The 23,290-nt window shown below is 40.8% G+C and overlaps 1 protein-coding gene across 2 annotated transcripts in view; it reads left to right on the top strand.

Moving 5' to 3' along the window:
- HDAC1 (histone deacetylase 1) overlaps nucleotides 1-23,290 on the top strand; it is a 42,471-nt gene that overhangs the window by 3,903 nt on the left and 15,278 nt on the right. For both annotated transcript variants that reach the window (XM_061184553.1, XM_061184552.1), the window contains exons 2-3: nucleotides 2,209-2,321; nucleotides 20,627-20,744. In XM_061184553.1, the coding sequence (XP_061040536.1) occupies nucleotides 2,209-2,321; nucleotides 20,627-20,744 (231 nt within the window). The remainder of the gene's footprint in view (nucleotides 1-2,208; nucleotides 2,322-20,626; nucleotides 20,745-23,290) is intronic.

Below are 23,290 nucleotides of genomic sequence, written 5' to 3'. Positions count from 1 at the left end.
TGCTGTGCTCTGGCTTGTGGCTCTGGCTGAGAGCACAGGCCTCACTAAGATTAAGAGAAGAGGATGAAAGGACATTAGGTAAAAACTAAGGAAATCTAAATAAAGTATGGACTTTTAGTTAATGATAATGTATCAATATTGCTTCATTAATTGTAACAAATACTTTTTATTTTACTAATGTAAAATGTTAGTAGTAGGGGAAATAGTAGTGTAGTATCTAAGAATTCTGTACTTCTTTGCAATTTTTCTGTAAATCTAAAATTGTTCTAAAAAATAAGGTTTATTTAAAAAGAGAGAGAAGAGGATGAGATCCTAAATATCCAACTGTTTAGAAGTTTCCCATTATCCCAGGCCATGTCTGTGCCAAAGAGAATTGGAGTGTGGCTTGGATTCTGTTGGTGGCATTCCCCGCAGTGCATTGCTCCCTGGAACGAAGCCTGTTTCTGGCACTACCAAGTCAATGATGAAGAGGTTGGGGCCTTTTTTTCACTGGTGCTGAAAGATCTGCCTCATCCTGATGGACTTCCAAAGAGAGAACTTTGGGTGTGCAGTTCACGTGATTTTGAAATATTGTTCCAGGAACTTTCTACCAAGTAGACTCACAGAGCCCTTTAGATTAAGTGCGAACTGAAGTAGGTACCTGGGAAACCCAATGTAGTTTTTAGCATTCCGGATTCGGAGTTAGAAGGGTTGACTCCCAGATCATTCATTAGCTGTGTGATCTTGAGCAGGCACATAACTTCTCTGAGTCTCACCTCAGTTCCTTGAATCTTTATTGAGCCTTTATGATGTACAGGGCATATTTGTCCTTGCCTTCAAGGAGCTAGTCTTGTAGACATAAAGTAGATATGTAAATAATTTAGATACAAAACAAAATTACATGCCATATATAAATTGCGTGCAGAGGAAAAGACCATTTATTCTGATCAGGACTATGCTTGGAGCTTGAGCTGGGCTTTGTAGTATGAGGATCATCAGAGAAGGAATGACATTCCAGGTCAAAGGAACAGTCTGAACAAAGGATACTTTGGTGTGAAGGTGAATGCCATGTTCAGGAAGCTGATAATAATCTAGTGCGTTTATAGCAGAGATTGGCAAACTTTCTGTAAAGGGCCAGATAGTAAATATTTTAGGCTTTGTGTACCATATAGGTGGGTCTCTGTGGTAACTATTTAACTACTCAACTCTGCCATTATAATGTGAAAGTAATCATAGATAATATATAAACTAATGGGCATTGTTGTGTTCCATAACATCTTAATTTACAAAAAACAGGCAGCTAGTTGTATTTGGCCCAAGGGCCATAATTTGCCTGCTCAGGTCTAGAACAGAGAGAGAGAGAGAGAGAGAGAGAGAGAGAGAGAGAGAGAGAGAGAGAGAGTGTGTGTGTGTGTGTGTGTGTGTGCGCGCGCACGTGCATGTGTGTGCTGGGGCAGGGTGGTGGTGGTAGGAAGTTGGAAAAGTAGATTAGGAAACTCCTTTAATGCCAGGCTACTGAAGTTGTTCTTTGTTCTTTATCCTATAGGGGATGGGGAACCATTAAGGATTTTTGAGTAGGCGAGTGATGTTATCAAAGCTGTATATTAGGAAAATAACTGGTAACAGTGTGGCAGATAGTTTGAATTGAAGGCAGAGGGACCAATTAGAAGGTTATTGCTATCGATGAATCAAGAGATGGTGAGTTTAGTCTTCTTATCTATAAACTGGGAATAATACTCCCTGTCCTAACTATTTTACAGGGTTTTTGTGAGAATCCAGTAGGAAAATGAATGTGAGTGTACGTTGACACCGTAAAGTGTCATGACGTGCAAGAGGTGAACTGTGGCTTACAGTAATTCTAAGTAGGGATGGTTATTTTGGGAGTTGTGGGAGTTGAATTCCTTGGAGATATAGTGAGGTGAGTCACCTCACTCGCTGCTGTTCCCCAGTAGCTTTGGAATGACCTCCTCACACTATCCTAGTGCCTGTAGGCTCCAGGGGAAAAAACTGGGCTAGACAGACATCCTTAAGTGCTCATCTCACCAAGGTCCCCTGCTTTTTGTTTGTTTTTTCTTTTGAAGTTACCCTTCCTTGAGGTGGGAGAGAATCTTGGAGCCTAGGATGAACCAGAAAGAGAGTTTGCCTAGAAATTTGTTGTAAAAATTCATGGGTTCTCCTGGGAGTGTATGTCTAACTGTGTCACTGAAACTGTCACTCTTTCTTCTTCAGGGGATGTTGGAAATTACTATTATGGACAAGGCCACCCAATGAAGCCTCACCGAATCCGCATGACTCACAATTTGCTCCTTAACTATGGTCTCTACCGAAAGATGGAAATCTATGTGAGTTACTGGGAATGTCACCCCTCCCTAACCTTGTCAGCTCTGGTTCCCCATATGTCATTCATTATCTCATTTTTTCAACTACTCATTTATCAAATGTGTTGAGTGACTGTTACGTGGCAGACACTGTAAATGATAGAGATTCTCTGTTTTTAAGGAGCTCACTCTAGTGCTGGTGACTAACATGTACAGAAATAAATTGTACTACAGTGTGTAAGTACAACAGTGAAAAAATGTATAAGGTGCAGAGATAATAAGGTATGAAGGTGGAAGGGAGCCTTGGAATGTTTTCTAGAGGTGATATCTGAGCAGTGTTTTAACGATTGAATAGAATTTAGCCTGGAGTTCAGGAGGGGACTGGCATTCTAGGCCGAGGAAAGAACATATACAAAAAGGCAGAGAGGTAAGAACAATATGGTGTGTTTGGGGAAAATATAAGTAGTTCAGTGTGCAGGTATTGCTGTAGTATAAAGTTCACAGGTGTGAGAGAGGGGAGCTAGAGCTGGAGAGGTCAGCAAGGATTGGATGTACTAAGCAACTCTGTGGTGCCAGGGTCAAAAAATCCAATGGCTGGAGAAAAAAAAAAAAAAGAGTGATTGGAACTGTGTTGAACTAGATGCCAAGTCTCTAGTTACTAGAGAGTATGGACTGTCTAACATCTTGACTCAGCTCCAGCTGATGACTTTTGCCCCATCTATCAGTTTTTAAAGAGAAGCCAGAACTTTAGATTATTATGTAAAATCTCCCAGGTTTAAAATGTTGGCCCAGGTTTGTTTGTTTGTTTGTTTTAAATGTGTACAAACAAAAGCACATGAGCATATCTGTGGACCAAATTTGGTCCAAAGGTTCCCAGTCTGAACCTCTTCTGGAAGCTGTGAAGAACAAGTGAAGTATTTTATTTATTTATTTATTTATTATTATTTATTTAATTTATTTATTTTTGGCTGTGTTGGGTCTTCGTTGCTGCGCACAGGCTTTCTCTAGTTGCGGTGAGCGGGGGCTACTCTTCGTCGTGGGGCGCAGGCTTCTCATTGCAGTGGCTTCTCTTGTTGGGGAGCACGGGCTCTAGGCGCGCGGGTTTCAGTAGTTGTGGCACACGGGCTCAGTAGTTGTGGCTTGCGGACTCTAGAGTGCAGTCTCAGTAGTTGTGGCACACGGGCTTAGTTGCTCCGCGGCATGTGGCATCTTCCCGGACCAGGGCTCGAACCCGTGTCTCCTGCATTGGCAGGTGGATTCTTAACCACTGCACCACCAAGGAAGTTCCACAAGTGAAGTATTTTAAATGAGAGATAGGAACAGGCATGCATTTTAGAAACAGGGAGGCCAGTTAGGAGGCTGTCACAAGGGTCCAAATGAGAAAATAAAGAGGGGCTGGAGGCCCATGTTGTCTTTTTTTTTTTTTTTTTTTTTAATTAATTTATTTATTTTTGGCTGCGCTGGGTCTTCATTGCTGCGCGAGGGCTTTCTCTAGTTGCGGCGAGCAGGGGCTACTCTTCGTTGCAGTGCGTGGGCATCTTGTTGCGGTGGCTTCGCTTGTTGCAGAGCACAGGCTCTAGGCATGTGGGCTTCAGTAGTTGTGGCACACGGGCTCAGTAGTTGTGGTGCACGGGCATAGTTGCTCTGCGGCATGTGGGATCTTCCCGGACCAGGGCTCGAACCCGTGTCCCCTGCATTGGCAGGCAGATTCTTAACTACTGTGCCACCAGGGAAGGCCCCTATGTTGTCTTACAGTTAGAGCATAAGAGTCTTGTTAATAAAAGTCTGTGCTGACAGCTTAAGTAACCTAGCAACAGCAGTATCCTTCCTCACCATTCCAGAGACTGAAAGGAGATAAGTCTCTGTCCCAGATGGCCGTGTCATGTCTCTAGAGCCACTGGAGGAGGCAGCTGGGGAAGCAAGGAGGGAAGGTAGACAGAGGAGCAGACGGATCTTGGGACTAGAGCATTTTCAGGTGTGAAGGGCATCTGGGAATGAAAAACATAAAAGGTAGCAGAGGTTTCCAGGAACTCTAGGGAGTAGACTAGCATTTAGATAAAGAGACGTTACCTGAATGTGGAATAGTAAGCATCAAGGCCTTATGGCGCTGCCTGTTGCACACCTACACCATGCTGACCTGACCTCAGCTTGCCTCCTTTCCTGCCACTCCCCTCCTCAGAACCCCTCCAAGTCAGCCAGATCAGATTCTGCCTCTTTCCACCCCATCCTGATTGGGAGGATTATTTACTCTGTCCAGTTATATCTTACTCATTTTCAAGTGTTACCTTAAGCACTATTTCTTTTTTTCATTTAACAGATTTTTGTTGAGTACTTGTCATACCCCAGGGACTATATCAACCTCCATGAGTGATACTGAGGTATTAAGAAATGGATCCTGAGCTTCCCTGGTGGCGCAGTGGTTAAGAATCTGCCTGCCAGTGCAGGGGACACGGGTTCAAGCCCTGGTCCGGGAAGATCCCACGTGCGGCAGAGCAACTAGGCCTGTGCGCCACAACTACTGAGCCTGCGCTCTAGAGCCTGGGAGCCACAACTACTGAAGCTCGCGCGCCTAGAGCCCATGCTCCGCAACAGGAGAAGCCACTGCAATGAGAAGCCCGCGCAACCACAGTGTAAAGTAGCCTCCCCAGCCGCCCCCACCTCCAAGGGGCGAAGAAACAAAGACCCAATGCAGCCAAAAATAAATAATAAATTAATAAATTAAAAAAAAAAAAAAAAAAGGAATGGATCCTGGGACGTCCCTGGCGGTCCAGTGGTTGACTCCACGCTTCCAATGCAAGAGGCAAGGGTTCTACCCCTGGTCGGGGAACTAAGATCCCACGTGTCGCACGGCGCGGCCAAGGAAAAAAAAAATATATATATATTTATATATTTTTTAAAAATTTATTTATGGCTGTGTTGGGTCTTCGTTGCTATGCATGGGCTTTCTCTAGTTGCGGCGAGCAGGGGCAACTCTTCGTTGTGGTGTGCGGGCTTCTCATTGCAGTGGCTTCTCTTGTTGTGGAGCACGGGCTCTAGGCATGAGGGCTTCAGTATTTGCAGCACGCAGGCCCTAGAGCATGGGGGCTTCAGTAGTTGTGGCGCGTGGGCTCTAGGGTATGTGGCCTTCAGTAGTTGTGGCTCACAGGCTCTAGAGTGCAGACTCAGTAGTTGTGGCACATGGGCTTAGTTGCTCCATGGCATGTGGTATCTTCCTGGACCAGGGCTCGAACCCGTGTCCCCTGCATTGGCAGGCAGATTCTTAAACACTGCACCACCAGGGAAGTCCCCCAAGAAAATATTAAAAAAAAAAAAAAAAATTGATCCTATCTTTAAGTGAGAGGAAAAATTAACTAACATTTATTGGTAATTGCTAGGTACCAAGCCAGAGCTACTTGTTATTTCCTTAATCTTTACAGCAACCCTAATTTGGATCACTCTCCACTGTCCTCACCCCACACTCTATTTTTTTTTATTTATGGCTGTGTTAGGTCTTCATTTCTGTGCGAGGGCTTTCTCTAGTTGTGGCAAGCGGGGGCCACTCTTCATCGCGGTGCGCGGGCCTCTCACTATCGCGGCCTCTCTTGTTGCGGAGCACAGGCTTCAGATGCGCAGGCTCAGCAATTGCGGCTCACGGGCCCAGCTGCTCCATGGCATGTGGGATCTTCCCAGACCAGGACTCGAACCCGTGTCCCCTGCATTGGCAGGCAGACTCTCAACCACTGCGCCACCAGGGAAGCCCCTCTATTTTTTATTAAAGAGGAAAACTCATCCTAGAAGCTTCCTCACAGATTTCCCCTTAAATCTCCTTGGGTCATTTGCTGTCCTTAGACCATCCACCAGCAATTTGATTCTTGGGGCTGGGTACACGCAACCAAATTGAGATCTCTTAACAAGAAAGGGAAAGAATGGCTCTTTGGGAAGCAACCAACAGTAGCTATCATAGGAGATAATAATACCTTATTGGAGATTACTTCATCTGTGTGGTATTCTTATTGTAAAACTTCTAAAGCAAAACCCTAGTATAATCTCTTTCTGAAATCTCTAGACCTTGTTCTCTTTCATGTGATCTTTTTTCCTTCTCTGGCTCTACCTCTTTATTGAGTATGAATCGTTAGTCCTCTTCCCCTCAGCAGTGTTTCTTTGCATTCATCCCTTCTTTCTTCTCCTTTCTCTGGGCTATGATTCTAGCATCCCTTTCCCAAAGCACAAAGAGCCATTTATTTTAGTGTCCTGAAATTAATGGCTTTTGAGAGTCAGTCTTGAAAGAAGTTCCCTAGACTGCTCATAGAAGTTTCTGTACCTGAAGGAGACACGTTGAAGTTTTTTTCACACAATTTCACCCTCTTTGGTTCCTTCTCCAATTCTGTCTCTACATGTCTAATTAATCTGTCCCAGAGTCTAAATCTTCACTTTTCATCCAGGCATCTTCCTATTTACATAATAAAAATCCTGCTCTCTTCCTTGCCTTGGATGCTAATTTTGTATAGTCCCAGTCTTCTTATTCATTGCCTTCTGTTCTTTTTTTAATGTTTTTATAAAATATTGAAAGGATATGAAAGAATTTTTATAAAATATATGTAGGGTATAAAGAATCACATTATTATTAATACCACCTAGTTTAAGAAAAGGAGTATTTCCATGACTGCTAAAGCTCCTGTATGCCCTTCCCTGATCCCGTCTTCTTCCCCAGAGTTAACCTCTGCCGTGAACTTGGGATTTATTATTTCCTCGCTTGTCTTTATAAATTTACCATTATGTATTCTTTTTTTTCTTTTTAAAATATTTATTTATTTATTTATTTTATTTGGCTGCACCGGGTCTTAGTTGCGTTACTCGGGGTCTTTAGTTGCGGCATGTGGGATTTGGTAATACGGAATCTAGTTCCCTGACCAGGGATCAAACCTGGGCCCCCTGCATTGGGAGTGTGGAGTCCTAACCGCTGGACCACCAGGGAAGTCCCTACCCGTATATATTCTCAAATAATACATGTTTTACTGTTACATGTTTGAATGTTACGTAAATGGAGCCATACAGTATTTATTATGTGACTTGCCTTTTTTGCTCAGCATGTTCCTAAGAGTCATTCATGTTGATACATGTAGCTGTATTTATTTTCACTGTATTTCTTTGAAAGAATATACTACAAGTTGTCTATTTTATTATTATTGGTGGGCATTTGGTTTGTTTCTAGTTTTGAGCTACTACAAACACTGCTGCTGTGAACATTCTTGAGCATGTTTCTTGGATGCATATATGCTACAGTTTCACAAGGGGATGTACTAGGAGTAGAATTGCTGGGTCAGGACATAGGTACACAGTCACCCTTATTAAATAATGCCAAAATGGTTTCCAGTTGCCACCAGTGTAGAAGAATTACAGTTGCTCCTAGTCCTTGCCAACACTTGATTTTGTTATATTTAAATTTTTTTGCCAGTTTATGTTTCTCTTGTTACTGGTGAGGTTGAGGATCTTTTTACAGGTTTCCCTATTGAAGTTCCTATTCAAGCCTTCTGCCCATTTTTATTTTTGATTGTCTGGTTATTGTTTTGTTTCTGTTTTAATTGGACCTTGGATACACAGAATTGGGTTAATCATTATCCTTGGCTTATAAGCATCCAAAGAAGGTTCATGCTTGGCCTTCTTTTTAAAAATTTTATTTTATTGTTTATTCATTCATTTTACTTAAATATTTTAATAATGCAGTGAACTTCCATATTCCTACGACCCAATCACTCTTCTAAATTTCATGTTTATCATTCTCTTGCCTATCATATTATTATGTTTATCATGTATGTATGTGCCTAAACAAGTTATAGTATTTATTTACTTGTTTTTGAATTCTTTAAAAAAGGTATCATGCTACATGTGGTCTTTGGGGACTTGCTTATCTCTCACAATATTATAACTACTAAAATCCATCCACCTTGTTGCATATAGCTATAATTCTTTAATTTTTCTCTGCTGAATAATATTTCATGATGTCAGTATACTGCAATTTATCCATTCTCCTGTGGTCTTAGTTTGTATCTAGGTTTTTTTTTTTTTTTTAATTTTTTGGCTGTGTTGGGTCTTCGTTTCTGTGCAAGGGCTTTCTCTAGTTGCGGCAAGTGGGGGCCACTCTTCATCGCGGTGCGCTGGCCTCTCAATATCGCGGCCTCTCTTGTTGGGAGCACAGGCTCCAGACGTGCAGGCTCAGTAGTTGTGGCTCACGGGCCTAGTTGCTCCGCGGCATGTGGGATCTTCCCAGACCAGGGCTCGAACCCGTGTCCCCTGTATTGGCAGGCAGATTCTCAACCACTGCGCCACCAGGGAAGCCCATCTAGGTTTTTAATGTTAGGACCAGTGTTACTATGAATATTCTTATACATGTGTGTTAGTGCATATAGGCAAAATTTTCTTATGGCTCTTTCTCTGGGAGTGGAATTGCTGGACTGTAGAATATGTGCATATTAAATGCCAAGTTGGTTTTCAGTGTGGTTGAATGAACTGTCAATATATAAGAGATACCGTGATCCACATCCTCTCCTACACTTAGAATTAGACTTTAAATTTTGCTAATCAAATGGATGTAAAAAAACCAATATGTAATTATGGTCTTGATTTGCATTTTGCTAGTGACCAGTGAAACTGAGCATCTGTTTATATATTTATTAGTCATTTGTATGTCCTCTGCTGTGAAATGTCTTTTCATGTCTTTTGCCCATTTTCCTCTTGGGTTGTTTGACTTTCTTTTTCTTAACAATTTGTAGTAGTTCTTTATATATTCTGGTATATATAGTTCATTGTCAGTATATTGCTGTAAGTATTTTCTACTCTGGTTTTGTTTTTTCAATCTAATGTATCTTTAATGAACAGAGATTGTTAATTGTTTTAAAAAATTTATTCATTTATTTATTTTTGGCTGCGTTGGGTCTTCGTTGCTGCGCGGGCTTTCTCTAGTTGTGGAGAGGGGGGCTACTCTTCGTTATGGTGCACAAGCTTCTCACTGAGGTTGCTACTCTTGTTGCGGAGCTCGGGCTCTAGGCCCGTGGGCTTCAGTGGTTGTGGCACGTGGGCTCAGTAGTTGTGGCTCGCGGGCTCTAGAGCACAGGCTCAGTAGTTGTGGCGCATGGGCCTAGTTGCTCTGCGGCATGTGGGATCTTCCCGGACCAGGGCTCGAACCTGTGTACCCTGCACTGGCAGGCACATTCTTAATCACTGCACCACCAGGGAAGTCCCGAGATTTTTAATTTTAACATAGTCATATTTGTTGTTTCTTTATAAGTGCTTTTTATGTCTTAATAAATCCTTCCCAACCCTTAAAGTATTCTCCTATGTTAATCTTTTAAAATCTTTATAGGTTTACCTTTCACATATAGATATGTACTGTTTCTAGAATTGATTATGTAATATGGTTTGTTATGTATCTTTTTTTTTTTGGCTGTACTGCGCGGCATGCGAGATCTTAGTTCCTCAACCAGGAGTGCTGCCTGCAGTGAAAGTGTGGGGTCCTAACCCATGGATTGCCAGGGAATTCCCTAATATGATTTGAAGTAGGGAATCCACTGAAACTTTTTCCCCCATATTGTCCCAGCTGATTGGTTGAAAAGTCTGTTTTCTCCCTGCTAAGTGCCACCACTTTTGTGTCTGAAATGTCCGTATTTATTCATTTATTCCACAAATACTTATTAAACACCTACTTAGTGCCAGGTACTATGTTTGAGTCTGTTTCTGGGCTCTCTGTTCTCTTGACTTGGTCTGTTTATTGCCCTATATGCCATTGCCACAGTGGCTAAATTATAATAGCTTTTTATGAAGTCTTGATATCTAGTATTAAGTCTTCCCACTTTGTTGTTCTGTAACAGAAAAAAAAGTGACTTGCTCCTTGCGCTTTGTACTTTTGTATAAATTTTAGAATTAACTCATCAAGTGCTACAAATAAATCTACTAGGATTTTTGTTGAAATTTCAATGACTCTGTGCCTCAGCTTAGGGAAAATTGATATCTTGAGAATATTAAGTCTTTGAATCCATGAACATGGTATATCTCCATTTATTTAGGTCTTTTATTTATTTATTTATTTGTGCCAGGTCTTAGTTGCAGCACGTGGCCTCCTTAGTTGTGGCATGTGAACTCTCAGTTGCGGCATGCATGTGGTGTCTAGTTCCCCGACCAGGGATCGAACCCAGGCCCCCCGCACTGGGAGTGCAGAGCCTTATCCACTGTGCCACGAGGGAAGTCCCTATTTAGGTCTTTTTAAATGTCTCACATAAAGATTTCCTTTAGCTTCTTTATTATGAAATATAACACATGCACAGAAAAGTGCATAAAACAAATAATGCAGTTTAACAAATTGATATAAAGTAAACATACATGTAAACAGAAACTAGTTCAAGAAATAGAACATTGCCAGTACCTCAGAAACCTACATATGTCCCTTCCTGATCACAGCCTCTTCTCTTCCCCCAGAGGTAACTAGAATCCTGACTTTTCTGTTAATGCTTCCTTGCTCTTCATCATAATTTAACTACCTAATTATCCATCCCTAAATAATATAGTTCAATTTTGCTGAACTTGATATAAATGGAATTATACAATATACTTTTTTGTGTGTAGCTGTAGCTTATTCATATTAATTGCTGTGTACTATTTAATTGTAGAATATACTATCTTTGTCCATTCCACTGTTGATGGGCAGTTGAGATTTTGGCTATCAATATAAAGTTTTGTAATTTTCTCTATAAAGGTGATGTACATCTTTTATTAGATTTTTTCCACGTACTTCATTTCTTTAATGCTATCATAAATTGTATCTTTTGAATTTTTTATTTTTTAATTGCTTACTGGTGTATAGAAATTCAGTGCTGTTCTTTTTTATTTAAACTTATATCCAAGGTCCCTGAGGATCTGATTCTGCTATTAGTTGTTTCTATGGGCTCTTACCTCTGGTGCTTTGTTTGATTGTGAGGTCATATTTCTTGGAACTTTGTGGCCTGGGATGAAGATGGGTTCTTAGGGTGAGATTTGCTTTTACTTTGTAAAAGAGGCAGTTTTTGAGATGGGCTTTGTCCTTCAGAGATTTGGGATAGGGATGAATTTCAAATAGTAGGAAGGCTTGATTACAGTCACTGTGGTGGGAAGCTCTGTAGGTCTTGTTGAGGAAGAGTTGTTTGTCTGGAGTATAATATTATGAAAGAGGGTAGGGGGAGAATTAGATTGGAAAAGGAACCTTGCAGAGTTCCTTGATTACTATGTTAGTCTTTAGAATCTTTTCTTTTGTCCTTGAATGTTCTAGAGGAGGGCATTGACTTTTTTAAAGATTTCTGTGACACCGTTATGGAAGATGGATTGGAACAGGGTAAGGCTGGATATAAATGGAACCAATAAGGAAACCAAAAACTAATCCAAATGAGAGTTAATTTATTATGACAACAGATTTTTATTGAGCACCTACTAAGTGCTGGGCATCTGTGCACAAGCCACGCGGGATCTCAGTTCCCCGTCCAAGGATTGAACCCGGGCCATGGCAGTGAAAGCCCAGAATCCTAACCACTAAGCCACGTGTGAACTCCCCTGTGCTATTTTCTTAGAATAAAGATAGACCTGCTCCTGGCCTCCCAGAGTAGAACAAGCAAGCACAATTTCTGTGCAGTTTGAATGTGATGACAAGAGAAGTACAGGGTTCTCAGGGGAGCACTTCAGAGAGTTACTTAACTGAGACTCTGGGGGTCAAGGACAGCTTTCTGGGGAAATTAACCTTTCACTTGCAACTTAAAGGTTGAATAGAGGGTGTGAAGAGAACAGTATTCTAGGCCATAGCATGTGCAAAGGCCTAAAGATGGGAGAGAATTCCCTTAGAGAACTGCTAGCAAAATTGTGCTCGGTAGATTGGTACAATTAATTCATGAGATAAATTCAGCCCCTCAAACATGTTTGTTTAACCCACAAAGTATTTTTTTTTGAATTTTATTTATTTCTTTATACAGCAGGTTCTTATTAGTTAATATCATATTAACTATATTAATAACATATTAATATATAACATATTAATATCATATATGATACATATAATATGTATCATATTATACATATTAGTGTATATATGTCAATCCCAATCTCCCAATTCATCCCACCACCACCACTCCCCCGTGCCACTTTCCCCCCTTGGTGTCCATACGTTTGTTCTCTACATCTGTGTCTCTATTTCTGTACCATTCTGTACCATACCAGTTCATCTGTACCATTTTTCTAGGTTCCACATATATGCGTTAATATACGATATTTGTTTTTCTCTTTCTGACTTACTTCACTCTGTATGACAGTCTCTAGATCCATCCACGTCTCTACAAATGACCCAATTTCGTTCCTTTTTATGGCTGAGTAATATTCCATTGTATATATGTACCACATCTTCTTTATCCATTCGTCTGTCAATGGGCATTTAGGTTGCTTCCATGACCTGGCTGTTGCAAATAGTGCTGCAATGAACATTGGGGTGCATGTGTCTTTTTGAATTATGGTTTTCTCTGGGTATCTGCCCAGTAGTGGGATTGCTGGGCCATCTGGTAATTCTATTTTTAGTTTTTTAAGGAACCTCCATACTGTTCTCCATAGTGGCTGTATCAATTTACATTCCCACCAACAGTGCAAGAGGGTTCCCTTTTCTCCACACCCTCTCCAGCATTTGTTGTTTGTAGATTTTCTGATGATGCCCATTCTAACTGGTGTGAGGTGATACCTCATTGTAGTTTTGGTTTGCATTTCTCTAATAATTAGTGATGTTGAGCAGTTTGTCATGTGCTTCTTCTCTCTTCTTTGGGGAAATGTCTATTTAGGTCTTCTGCCCATTTTTTGATTGAGTTGTTTGTTTTTTTAATATTGAGCTGCATGAGCTGTTTATATATTTTGGAGATTAATCCTTTGTCCGTTGATCTGTTTGCAAATATTTTCTCCCATTCTGAGAGTTGTCTTTTCGTCTTGTTTATAGTTTCCTTTGCTGTGCAAGAGCTTTTAAGTTTCATTAGGTCCCATTTGTTTATTTTTGTTTTTATTTCCATTTCTCTAGGAGGTGGGTCAAAAAAGATCTCACTGTGATTTATGTCAAAGAGTGTTCTTCCTATGTTTTCCTCTAAGAGTTTTATAGTGTCCAGTCTTACATTTAGGTCTCTAATCCATTTTGAGTTTATTTTTGTGTATGGTGTTAGGGAGTGTTCTAGTTTCATTCTTTTAAATGTAGCTGTCCAGTTTTCCCAGCACCACTTATTGAAGAGACTCTCTTTTCTCCATTGTATATCCTTGCCTCCTTTGTTATAGATTAGTTGACCATAGGTGCGTGGGTTTATATTTGGGCTTTCTATCCTGTTCCATTGATCTATATTTCTGTTCTTGTGCCAGTACCATATTGTCTTGATTACTGTAGCTTTGCAGTATAGTCTGAAGTCAGGGAGTCTGATTCCTCCAGCTCCGTTTTTTTCCCTCAAGACTGCTTTGGCTATTCGGGGTCTTTTGTGGCTCCATACAAATTTTAAGATTTTACGTTCTAGTTCTGTAAAAAATGCCACTGGTAATATGATAGGGATTGCATTGAATCTGTGGGTTGCTTTGGATAGTATAGTCATCTTCACAATATTGATTCTTCCAATCCAAGAACATGGTATATCTCTCCATCTGTTTGTGTCATCTTTGATTTCTTTCATCAGTGTCTTATGGTTTTCTGCGTACAGGTCTTTTGTCTCCCTAGGTAGGTTTATTCCTAGGTATTTTATTCTTTTTGTTGCAGTGGTAAATGGGAGTGGTTCCTTAATTTCTCTTTCAGATTTTTCATCATTAGTGTATAGGAATGCAAGAGATTTCTGTGCATTAATTTTGTATCCTGCAACTTTGCCAAATTCATTGATTAGCTCTAGTAGTTTTCTGGTGGCATGTTTAGGATTCTCTATGTATAGTATCATGTCATCTGCAAACAGTGACAGTTTTACTTCTTCTTTTCCAATTAGTATTCCTTTTATTTCTATTTCTTATCTGATTGCCATGGCTAGGACTTCCAAAACTATGTTGAATAATAGTGGCGAGAGTGGACATCCTTGTCCTTTTCCTGATCTTAGAGGAAATGCTTTCAGTTTTTCACCATTGAGAATGATGTTTGCTGTGGGTTTGTCATATATGGCCTTTATTATGTTGAGGTAGGTTCGGTTCCCTCTATGCCCACTTTCTGGAGAGTTTTTATCATAAATGGGTGTTGAAATTTGTCAAAAGCTTTTTCTGCATGTATTGAGGCGATCATATGGTTTTTCTTCTTCAATTTGTTAATGTGGTGCATCACATTGATTAATTTGCATATATTGAAGAATCCTTGCATCCCTGGGATAAATCCCACTTGATCATGGTGTATGATCCTTTTAATCTGTAGTTGGATTCTGCTTCCTAGTATTTTGTTGAGGATTTTTGCATCTATATTCAACAGTGATATTGGTCTGTAATTTTCTTTTTTTGTAGTATCTTTGTCTGGTTTTGGTATCAGGGTAATGGTGGCCTCATAGAGTGAGTTTGGGAGTGTTCTTTCCTCTGCAATTTTTTGGAAGAGTTTGAGAAGGATGGGTGTTAGCTCTTCTCTAAATGTTTGACAGAATTCACCTGTGAAGCCATCTGGTCGTGGACTTTTGTTTGTTGGAAGACTTTTAATCACAGTTTCAATTTTATTACTTGTGATTGGTCTGTTCATATTTTCTGTTTCTTCCTGGTTCAGTCTTGGAAGGTTATACCTTTCTAAGAATTTGTCCATTTCTTCCAAGTTGTCCATTTTATTGTCATAGAGTTGCTTGTAGTACTCTCTTAGGATGCTTTGTATTTCTGCAGTGTCTGTTGTAACTTTTCCTTTTTCATTTTTAATTTTATTGATATGAGTCCTCTCCCTCTTTTTCTTGATGAGTCTGGCTAATGGTCTATCAATTTTGCTTATCTTCTCAAAGAACCAGCTTTTAGTTTTATTGATCTTTGCTATTGTTTTCTTTGTTTCTATTTCATTTATTTCTGCTCTGATTTCTTTCCTTCTACTAACTGGGTTTTGTTTGTTCTTCTTTCTCTAGTTCCTTTAGGTGTAAGGTTAGATTGTTTATTTGAGATTTTTCTTGTTTCTTGAGGTAGGCTTGTATTGCTATAAACTTCCCTCTTAGACTGCTTTTGCTGCATCCTGTAGGTTTTGCATAGTCGTGTTTTCGTTGTCATTTGTCTCTTGGTATTTTTTGATTTCCTCTTTGATTTCTTCAGTGATCTCTTGGTTATTTAGTAATGTATTGTTTAGCCTCCATGTGTTTGTGTTTTTTACGTATTTTCCCCTGTAATTGATTTCTAATCTCATAGCGTTGTGGTCAGAAAAGATGCTTGATATGATTTCAATTTTCTTAAATTTACCAAGGCTTGATTTGTGACCCAAGATGTGATCTATCCTGGAGAATGTTCCGTGCGCACTTGAGAAGAAAGTGTAATCTGCTGTTTTTGGATGGAATGTCCTATAAATATCAATTAAATCTATCTGGTCTATTGTGTCATTTAAAGCTTGTGTTTCCTTATTAATTTTCTGTTTGGATGACCTGTCTATTGGTGTAAGTGAGGCATTAAAGTCCCCCACTATTACTGTGTTACTATTGATTTCCTCTTTTATAGCTGTTAGCAGTTGCCTTATGTATTGAGGTGCTCCTATGTTGGGTGCATATATATCTGTAATTGTTATATCTTCTTCTTGGATTGATCCCTTGATCATTATGTAGTGTCCTTCCTTGTCTCTTGTAACATTCTTTATTTTAAAGTCTATTTTATCTGATATGAGTATTGCTACTCCAGCTTTCTTTTGATTTCCATTTGCATGGAATATCTTTTTCCATCCCCTCACTTTCAGTCTGTATGTGTCCCTAGGTCTGAAGTGGGTTTCTTGTAGACAGTATATATATGGGTCTTGTTTTTGTATCCATTCAGCGAGCCTGTGTCTTTTGGTTGGAGCATTTAATCCATTCACGTTTAAGGTAATTATCGATATGTATTTTCCTATGACCATTTTCTTAATTGTTATGGGTTTGTTTTTGTAGGTCCTTTTCTTCTCTTGTGTTTCCCACTTAGAGAAGTTCCTTTAGCATTTGTTGTAGAGCTGGTTTGGTGGTGCTGAATTCTCTTAGCTTTTGCTTGTCTGTAAAGCTTTTGATTTCTCCATCGAATCTGAATGAGATCCTTGCCAGGTAGAGTAAACTTGGTTGTAGGTTATTCCTTTTCATCACTTTAAATATATCCTGCCACTCCCTTCTGACTTGTAGAGTTTCTGCTGAGAAATCAGCTGTTAACTTTATGGGAGTTCCCTTGTATGTCATTTGTCATTTTTCCTTTGCTGCTTTCAATAATTTTTGTCTTTAATTTTTGTCAATTTGATTACTATGTGTTTCGGTGTGTTTCTCCTTGGGTTTATCCTGCCTGGGTTTATCCCGCGCTTCCTGGACTTGGGTGGCTATTTCCTTTCCCATGTTAGGGAAGTTTTCGACTATAATCTCTTCAAATATTTTCTTGGGTCCTTTCCCTCTCTCTTCTCCTTCTAGGACCCCTATAATGCAAATGTTGTTGCATTTAATGTTGTCCCAGAGGTCTCTTAGGCTGTCTTCATTTCTTTTCATTCTTTTTTCTTTATTCTGTTCTGTGGCAGTGAATTCCACCATTCTGTCTTCCAGGTCATTTATCCGTTCTTCTGCCTCAGTTATTCTGCTATTGATTCCTTCTAGTGTATTTTTCATTTCAGTTATTGTATTGTTCATCTCTGTTTGTTTGTTCTTTAATTCTTCTAGGTCTTTGTTAAACATTTCTTGCATCTTCTCGATCTTTGCCTCCATTCTTTTTCTGAGGTGCTGGGTCATCTTCACTATCACTATTCTGAATTCTTTTTCTGGAAGGTTGCCTATCTCTACTTCATTTAGTTGTTTTTCTGGGGTTTTATCTTATTCCTTCATCTGGTAGAAAGTCCTCTGCCTTTTCATTTTGTCTATCTTTCTGTGAATGTGGTTTTCCTTCCACAGGCTGCAGAATTGTAGTTCTTCTTGCTTCTGCTGTCTGCCCTCTGGTGGATGAGGTTATCTAAGAGGCTTGTGCAAGTTTCCTGATGGGAGGGACTGGTGGTGGGTAGAGCTGGGTGTTGCTCTGGTGGGCAGGGCTCAGTAAAACTTTAATCTGCTTGTCTGCTGATGGGTGGGGCTGGGTTCCCTCCCTGTTCGTTGTTTGGCCTGAGGCGACCCAACACTGTGGAGCCTACCTGGCTCTTTGGTGGGACTAATGGCGGGCTCTGGGAGGGCTCACGCCAAGGAGTACTTCCCAGAACTTCTACTGCCAGTGTCCTTGTCCCCACGGTGAGCCACAGCCACTGCCTGCCTCTGCAGGAGACCCTCCAACACTAGCAGGTAGGTCTGGTTCAGTCTCCTGTGGGGTCACTGCTCCTTCCCCTGGGTCCCCATGCACATACTACTTTCTGTGTACCCTCCAAGAGTGGAGTCTCTGTTTCCCCCAGTCCTGTCGAAGTCCTGCAATCAAATCCCGCTAGCCTTCAAAGTCTGATTCTCTAGGAATTCCTCCTCCCGTTGCCAGACCCCCAGGTTAGGAGGCCTGACATGTGGCTCAGAACCTTTACTCCACTGGGTGGACTTCTGTGGTATAAGTGTTCTCCAGTTTGTGAGTCACCCACCCACCAGTTATGGGATTTGATTTTATTGTGATTGCACCCCTCCTGCCATCTCATTGTGGCTTCTCCTTTGTCTTTGGATGTGGGGTATCTTTTTTGGTGAGTTCCAGTGTCTTCCTGTCAGTGATTGTTCAGCAGTTAGTTGTGATTCCAATGCTCTCGCAAGAGGGAGTGAGCGTGTGTCTTTCTACTCCGCCATCTTGAACCAATCCCCTAACCCACAAAGTATTTTTAAGAACTTTATGTTAGTATCCAACCTTTGAAAACAATGAAATTTAACCTGAAAGACTCTGGCAATTGGGCCCAAATTCTTTCATGGCAGCAATCAGCTAGAGCTGTGTAAAACCTTGTCCTCTGCTCACTAGTTTTTTGTTTGTTTTACGTATCAAGTTAGCTAAACTGCCTGGCCCATATAAGTGCTCTGAATTTGGTGTTCCCTAGGCTAGAGCATAGAATATTTAGAGGGATTCTAGAGAGGTTAGCAGGGACCCGATTATTTTGGTTTTTCAAGCCAGGCTAAAGAGTTTGGGCTTGATCTTTTGAGTAATGAAGCCACTGAAGGGTTTTTAGAGGGGAGTGACATGATTAGTTTGAATTTTAGACAGATTACTCTGGCTGTAGGATTGAGAATAGATTCACGATTGTTAAGGTTGAGGGTGGGATACCAGTTAGGAGATTGTTGCCACAATCCAAGCCAAAAATGTGTGGCCTGGGGATGGAAGTGGACAGGTTTGACAGATACGTTGGCAGTAGTTTCAAGAGAAGTTGAATGTAGTAGATGAGGAAAGAGGAATCAAGGGTGATGCTCTGACTTCTGTCTTGAGCAGCAGAGTGGATGGTGGGGAGAATAGGAAACCTGGGAAAGAGGGGCATAGGAGAAATAAGGTACTGGATACAGTCAAGATTATGGAGGTATAATGAAAGGGATTGGCAATGGATTGAAATGGAAGGCAAGCAAGGGCAGAGTTAAAGATGACACTTATGTTTTCAGTCAGAGTGGATGTTTGTATCATTCACAAAAATAGCATAAGAGAAGTTCTGGAAGTAAAGTTAAATTTGAATGCCTCTAGGCTCTCAACAAGTTGTTATGTCCAGTTGAATTTGAAGTGCCTCTAGGATTCGTGAGTGGAGCTGGCTGAGAAGCTGTTGGAATTGTGAATCTGAAGCTCAGAACATCAAGATGGAGTGAAAGTCTGGGCAGCCACCTATCTAGAAGGGAGTAGTCAAAGCAGAGCTTTGACGACATTGCCAAGAGGGTAAAGGGCTTCGTATAGTGAAAACAACTTAGTATTGGAACCACTACTTGCTTCTTTCACTATGGGTGTTTTTGTTTTTTATAAATTTATTTATTTTATTTATTTATTTTTGGCTGCATCGGGTCTTCATTGCTGCGCGTGGGCCTTCTCTAGTTGCAGCGAGTGGGGCCTACTCTTTGTTGCAGTGTGCGGGCTTCTCATTGCGGTGGCGTCCCTTGTTGCAGAGCACGGGCTCTAGGTGCGCGGGCTTCAGTAGTTGTGGCTCGCAGGCTCAATAGTTGTGGCGCACGGGCTTAGTTGCTCCATGGCACGTGGGCTTTTCCCAGACCAGGGCTCAAACCCGTGTCCCCTGCATTGGCAGGCGGATTCTTAACCACTGCACCACCAGGGAAGCCCTCTGTGGGTGTTTTTTAATAAAACAGTATCTGTCATTCAATCTCAATATTTCTCATTATATTAAGTGAGGATTAAATGAGAGTCAAATAGTACCTGGAGCCAGACCTCTTGAGTTCTTATTCCGTCTTACTAGCCATGTAACCTTGGGCAAATTATGTTTAACCGCTCTCTGCTGTAGTTTCCTTACTGCAAAGTGAAGATAATAGTAGTATGAACTTTAAAAGGTTGTGCCTGAAACAGTGACTGGCACAGAGTAAATAATTAATGTTAGCTGTACTGAAAATGCTTTATAAAAGTATTGATTATTAGAAAAGAAGAGGGTTGTCTTTGAAGGAGACCCACCTTTAAGGGAGGAGAGGAAGAGAATTTTTAAAAAGAGGACAGGCTGAATCAGAATGTTGGGATAACCAGGAAATTACTATGTCAAGGAAGTTTTCATGGAGAGGATGTGATCAGAATTGTTGGTGTGATGACGATTCATAAAGGATTTCCCATCTATTTCAGTTATTACTAGTCACCCCTTCTTCTTGAACTCTTAGAGCCATTTGGCCCATAATTATATATTGTTATATTTAATATTAAAAAGAAAGTGATTTGTAAAACAATTGACAAAGAGATTTAACAGTCTCATCCAATTCTCACAACTTCCCTGTGAAGTAGATGTTGTTATCCCTATTTGGTAAATGAGGAAATTGAGGCTCAAGAGATAGACTTGCCACCACAATTAAAAACTTAAAACAATTTTTTAAATTAAAAAATGGAAAAAAAAAAAAAGATAGGCTTGCCTAGGCAATAGAGCTTGAGTTGCCATCTAGGTCTTGAGATACGGAATCTCTTTTGATAATCTTATTTGCTTAACTAGATTGTGAGTTTCTTGAGGCCTGAATCTAATCAGTCATTTCTTTTTATTCGGTACAGCACCTAGCTCAATGCTGAGTGAAGACTGGCAGTAGTCAAGAATAACATGCTCTTTTCTCCCCTCTGCCCTCTAGCGCCCTCACAAAGCCAATGCTGAGGAGATGACCAAGTATCACAGTGATGACTACATCAAATTCTTGCGCTCCATCCGCCCAGATAACATGTCTGAGTACAGCAAGCAGATGCAGAGATGTAAGTCCATTCTGTTCCCTCCCTACTGTCAAGCCCCCAGTTGGATCTCCCTTCAAGTTGGAGAGACTCACCCTACCTTCCCTTGTATGCCCCATTCAGCTGACACCTGATTTCCCCTGCTTCCTGAGGGTACCAAAGTGTTTCTTTTGTCTCAAGACTGGTTTTCTTTGTTTCCTGATTGTAAGGAATAGATTGAACTTTGTCCAGTTAGGTTCACAACATTATCCCCCCCAAACTGTAATTGTTGTAATGGAAAAAGCACTGACCTGGGTGGGGGAGACAGGCGATATAGGTCCCAGCTCTGACTCTTAACTGACTGGGGCAAGTCACTTCCCCTCAGATTTTTCTTTTGTAAAATGGACTGGATGTCATCCCATGCAACTGTAACTGCTCTCACTATGTGAGTATTAGTTAAGAACTTAGCAGCCACTTAGACTCTAGGTGATGTAATCTTTGAGTTAAGGTGATTCTGCCCCTGCCCCTTGGGACTTGAAACTCAGAACAGGTCACATCTCAGAAGCCACACTCAGCTTATAGGAATTATGGGGATTGTTTTAGCTGTGGGGAAAAATTATGTTCAAATTTGGGAAGAAACTATCATCCCTGATTTCTCACTTGTGTTATTTTAGGAATTATCCCTTAGCACCTAAGATCTCATAATAAAACAATGTAACAGTATTGTCTAGAAGAAGTTTTGAATAGTTTATGACAACTTATTTTGAAATACCAGGAAATCTGTGGCACTTTTTTGTTGCTACTGGCCACAGGGTAGTCTGATTCCCAAGGCAGAAATTTATTTGTTACAATAATTGTGCACTGGTAATGATTAGAGAACCACAGAGACCTTTTTTGAAGCATTAAGCTTCTTTGCCACCCACAACTCCAGGAGCTGCTACCCTATCTAAGTGAGGTATTTACTGTCCGAATTGACAGGGTCTTATTTCCTTCCAAGGTGAGACAGATTCATTCCTTTGCTTTAGATGGCTTTAGGGCTGTTCCATAACTTATTTAGGCTAGCGATCAGGCTCCACTCTCAGTAGAGAGGGCTCTCATTAGAGAAGCAGCTTGGTATTAAAGCAAGAGAATGAGCTTTGATGTCTTGGTTTGAATCCCATAGCTCTGCTACTTAGCTCTGTGTTCTTGAGTAAGTCCCCTAGCCTTTCTGAGCCTTGTTTTACCTTCTTTAAAAGGAAGACAGTAGTGCCTATTTCATAATGGAGTTTGGGGGGATGAGTAAGATAATGTATTTATTTATTTATTTTTGGCTGTGTTTGGTCTTCGTTGCTGCATGAGGGCTTTCTCTAGTTGTGGCGAGCGGGGGCTACTCTTCGTTGTGGTGTGCAGGCTTCTCGTCGCGGTGGCTTCTCTTATTGCCGAGCACGGGCTCTAGGAGTATGGGCTTCAGTAGTTGTGGCACGCGGGCTCAGTAGTTGTGGCTCGCGGGCTCTAGAGCGCAGGCTCAGTAGTTGTGGTGCACGGGCTTAGTTGCTCCGTGGCATGTGGGATCTTCCTGGACCAGGGCTCGAACCTGTGTCCTCCGCATTGGCAGGCAGATTCTTAACCACCGCGCCACCAGGGAAGCCCAAGAAAGTGTATTTAAAGCACTGACTTTCAGTGAATAGTAGCTTTTGCTGTTATAGCTTATTGCTTTTATTTTCAAATCTGTCAAGGCAGACAACATATTAGGCCCTCGGGAGTGCGCAGGTTTGGTTCTGGCTCCCAGTTTGCTCCAGTTTTCCTGAAACCAGCATTCTAAAGTTGTGCATTGAAAAATGAGGTCTGAGATTTTTTGTCATTGAAGGTGGGGGTAAAAAGGATGAGGCTCTCTACAGATTCAGTGCAATCCCTATCAAACTACCAATGGCATTTTTCACAGAACTAGAACAAAAAATCGCACAATTTGTATGGAAACACAAAAGACCCTGAATAGCCAAAGCAATCTTGAGAAAGAAAAACGGAGCTGGAGAAATCAGGCTCCTGGACCTCAGACTATACTACAAAGCTACAGTAATCAAGACAGTATGGTACTGGCACAAAAACAGAAATATAGATCAATGGAAAAGGATAGAAAGCCCAGAGATTAACCTACACACATGTGGTCACCTTATTTTTGATGAAGGAGGCAAGAATATACAATGGAGAAAAGACAGCCTCTTCATTAAGTGGTGCTGGGAAAACTGGACAGCTACATGTAAAAGAATCAAATTAGAACCATACACAAAAATAAACTCAAAATGGATTAAAGACCTAAATGTAAGGCCAGACACTATAAAACTCTTAGAAGAAAACATAGGCAGAACACTCTATGACATAAATCACAGGAGGATCCTTTTTGACCCACCTCCTAGAGAAATGGAAATAAAAACAAAAATAAACAAATGGGACCTAATGAAACTTAAAAGCTTTTGCACAGCAAAGGAAAACATAAGACGAAAAGACAACCCTCCGAATGGGAGGAAATATTTACAAATGAAGCAACTGACAAAGGATTAATCTCCAAAATTTACAAGCAGCTCATGCAGCTCAATATCAAAAAAACAAACAAC

This window comes from Eubalaena glacialis, chromosome 3 (assembly GCF_028564815.1).
Source record: "Eubalaena glacialis isolate mEubGla1 chromosome 3, mEubGla1.1.hap2.+ XY, whole genome shotgun sequence".
Classification (NCBI taxonomy): Eukaryota; Metazoa; Chordata; class Mammalia; order Artiodactyla; family Balaenidae; genus Eubalaena; species Eubalaena glacialis.
This window is presented reverse-complemented; position numbering and strand designations above follow the sequence as displayed.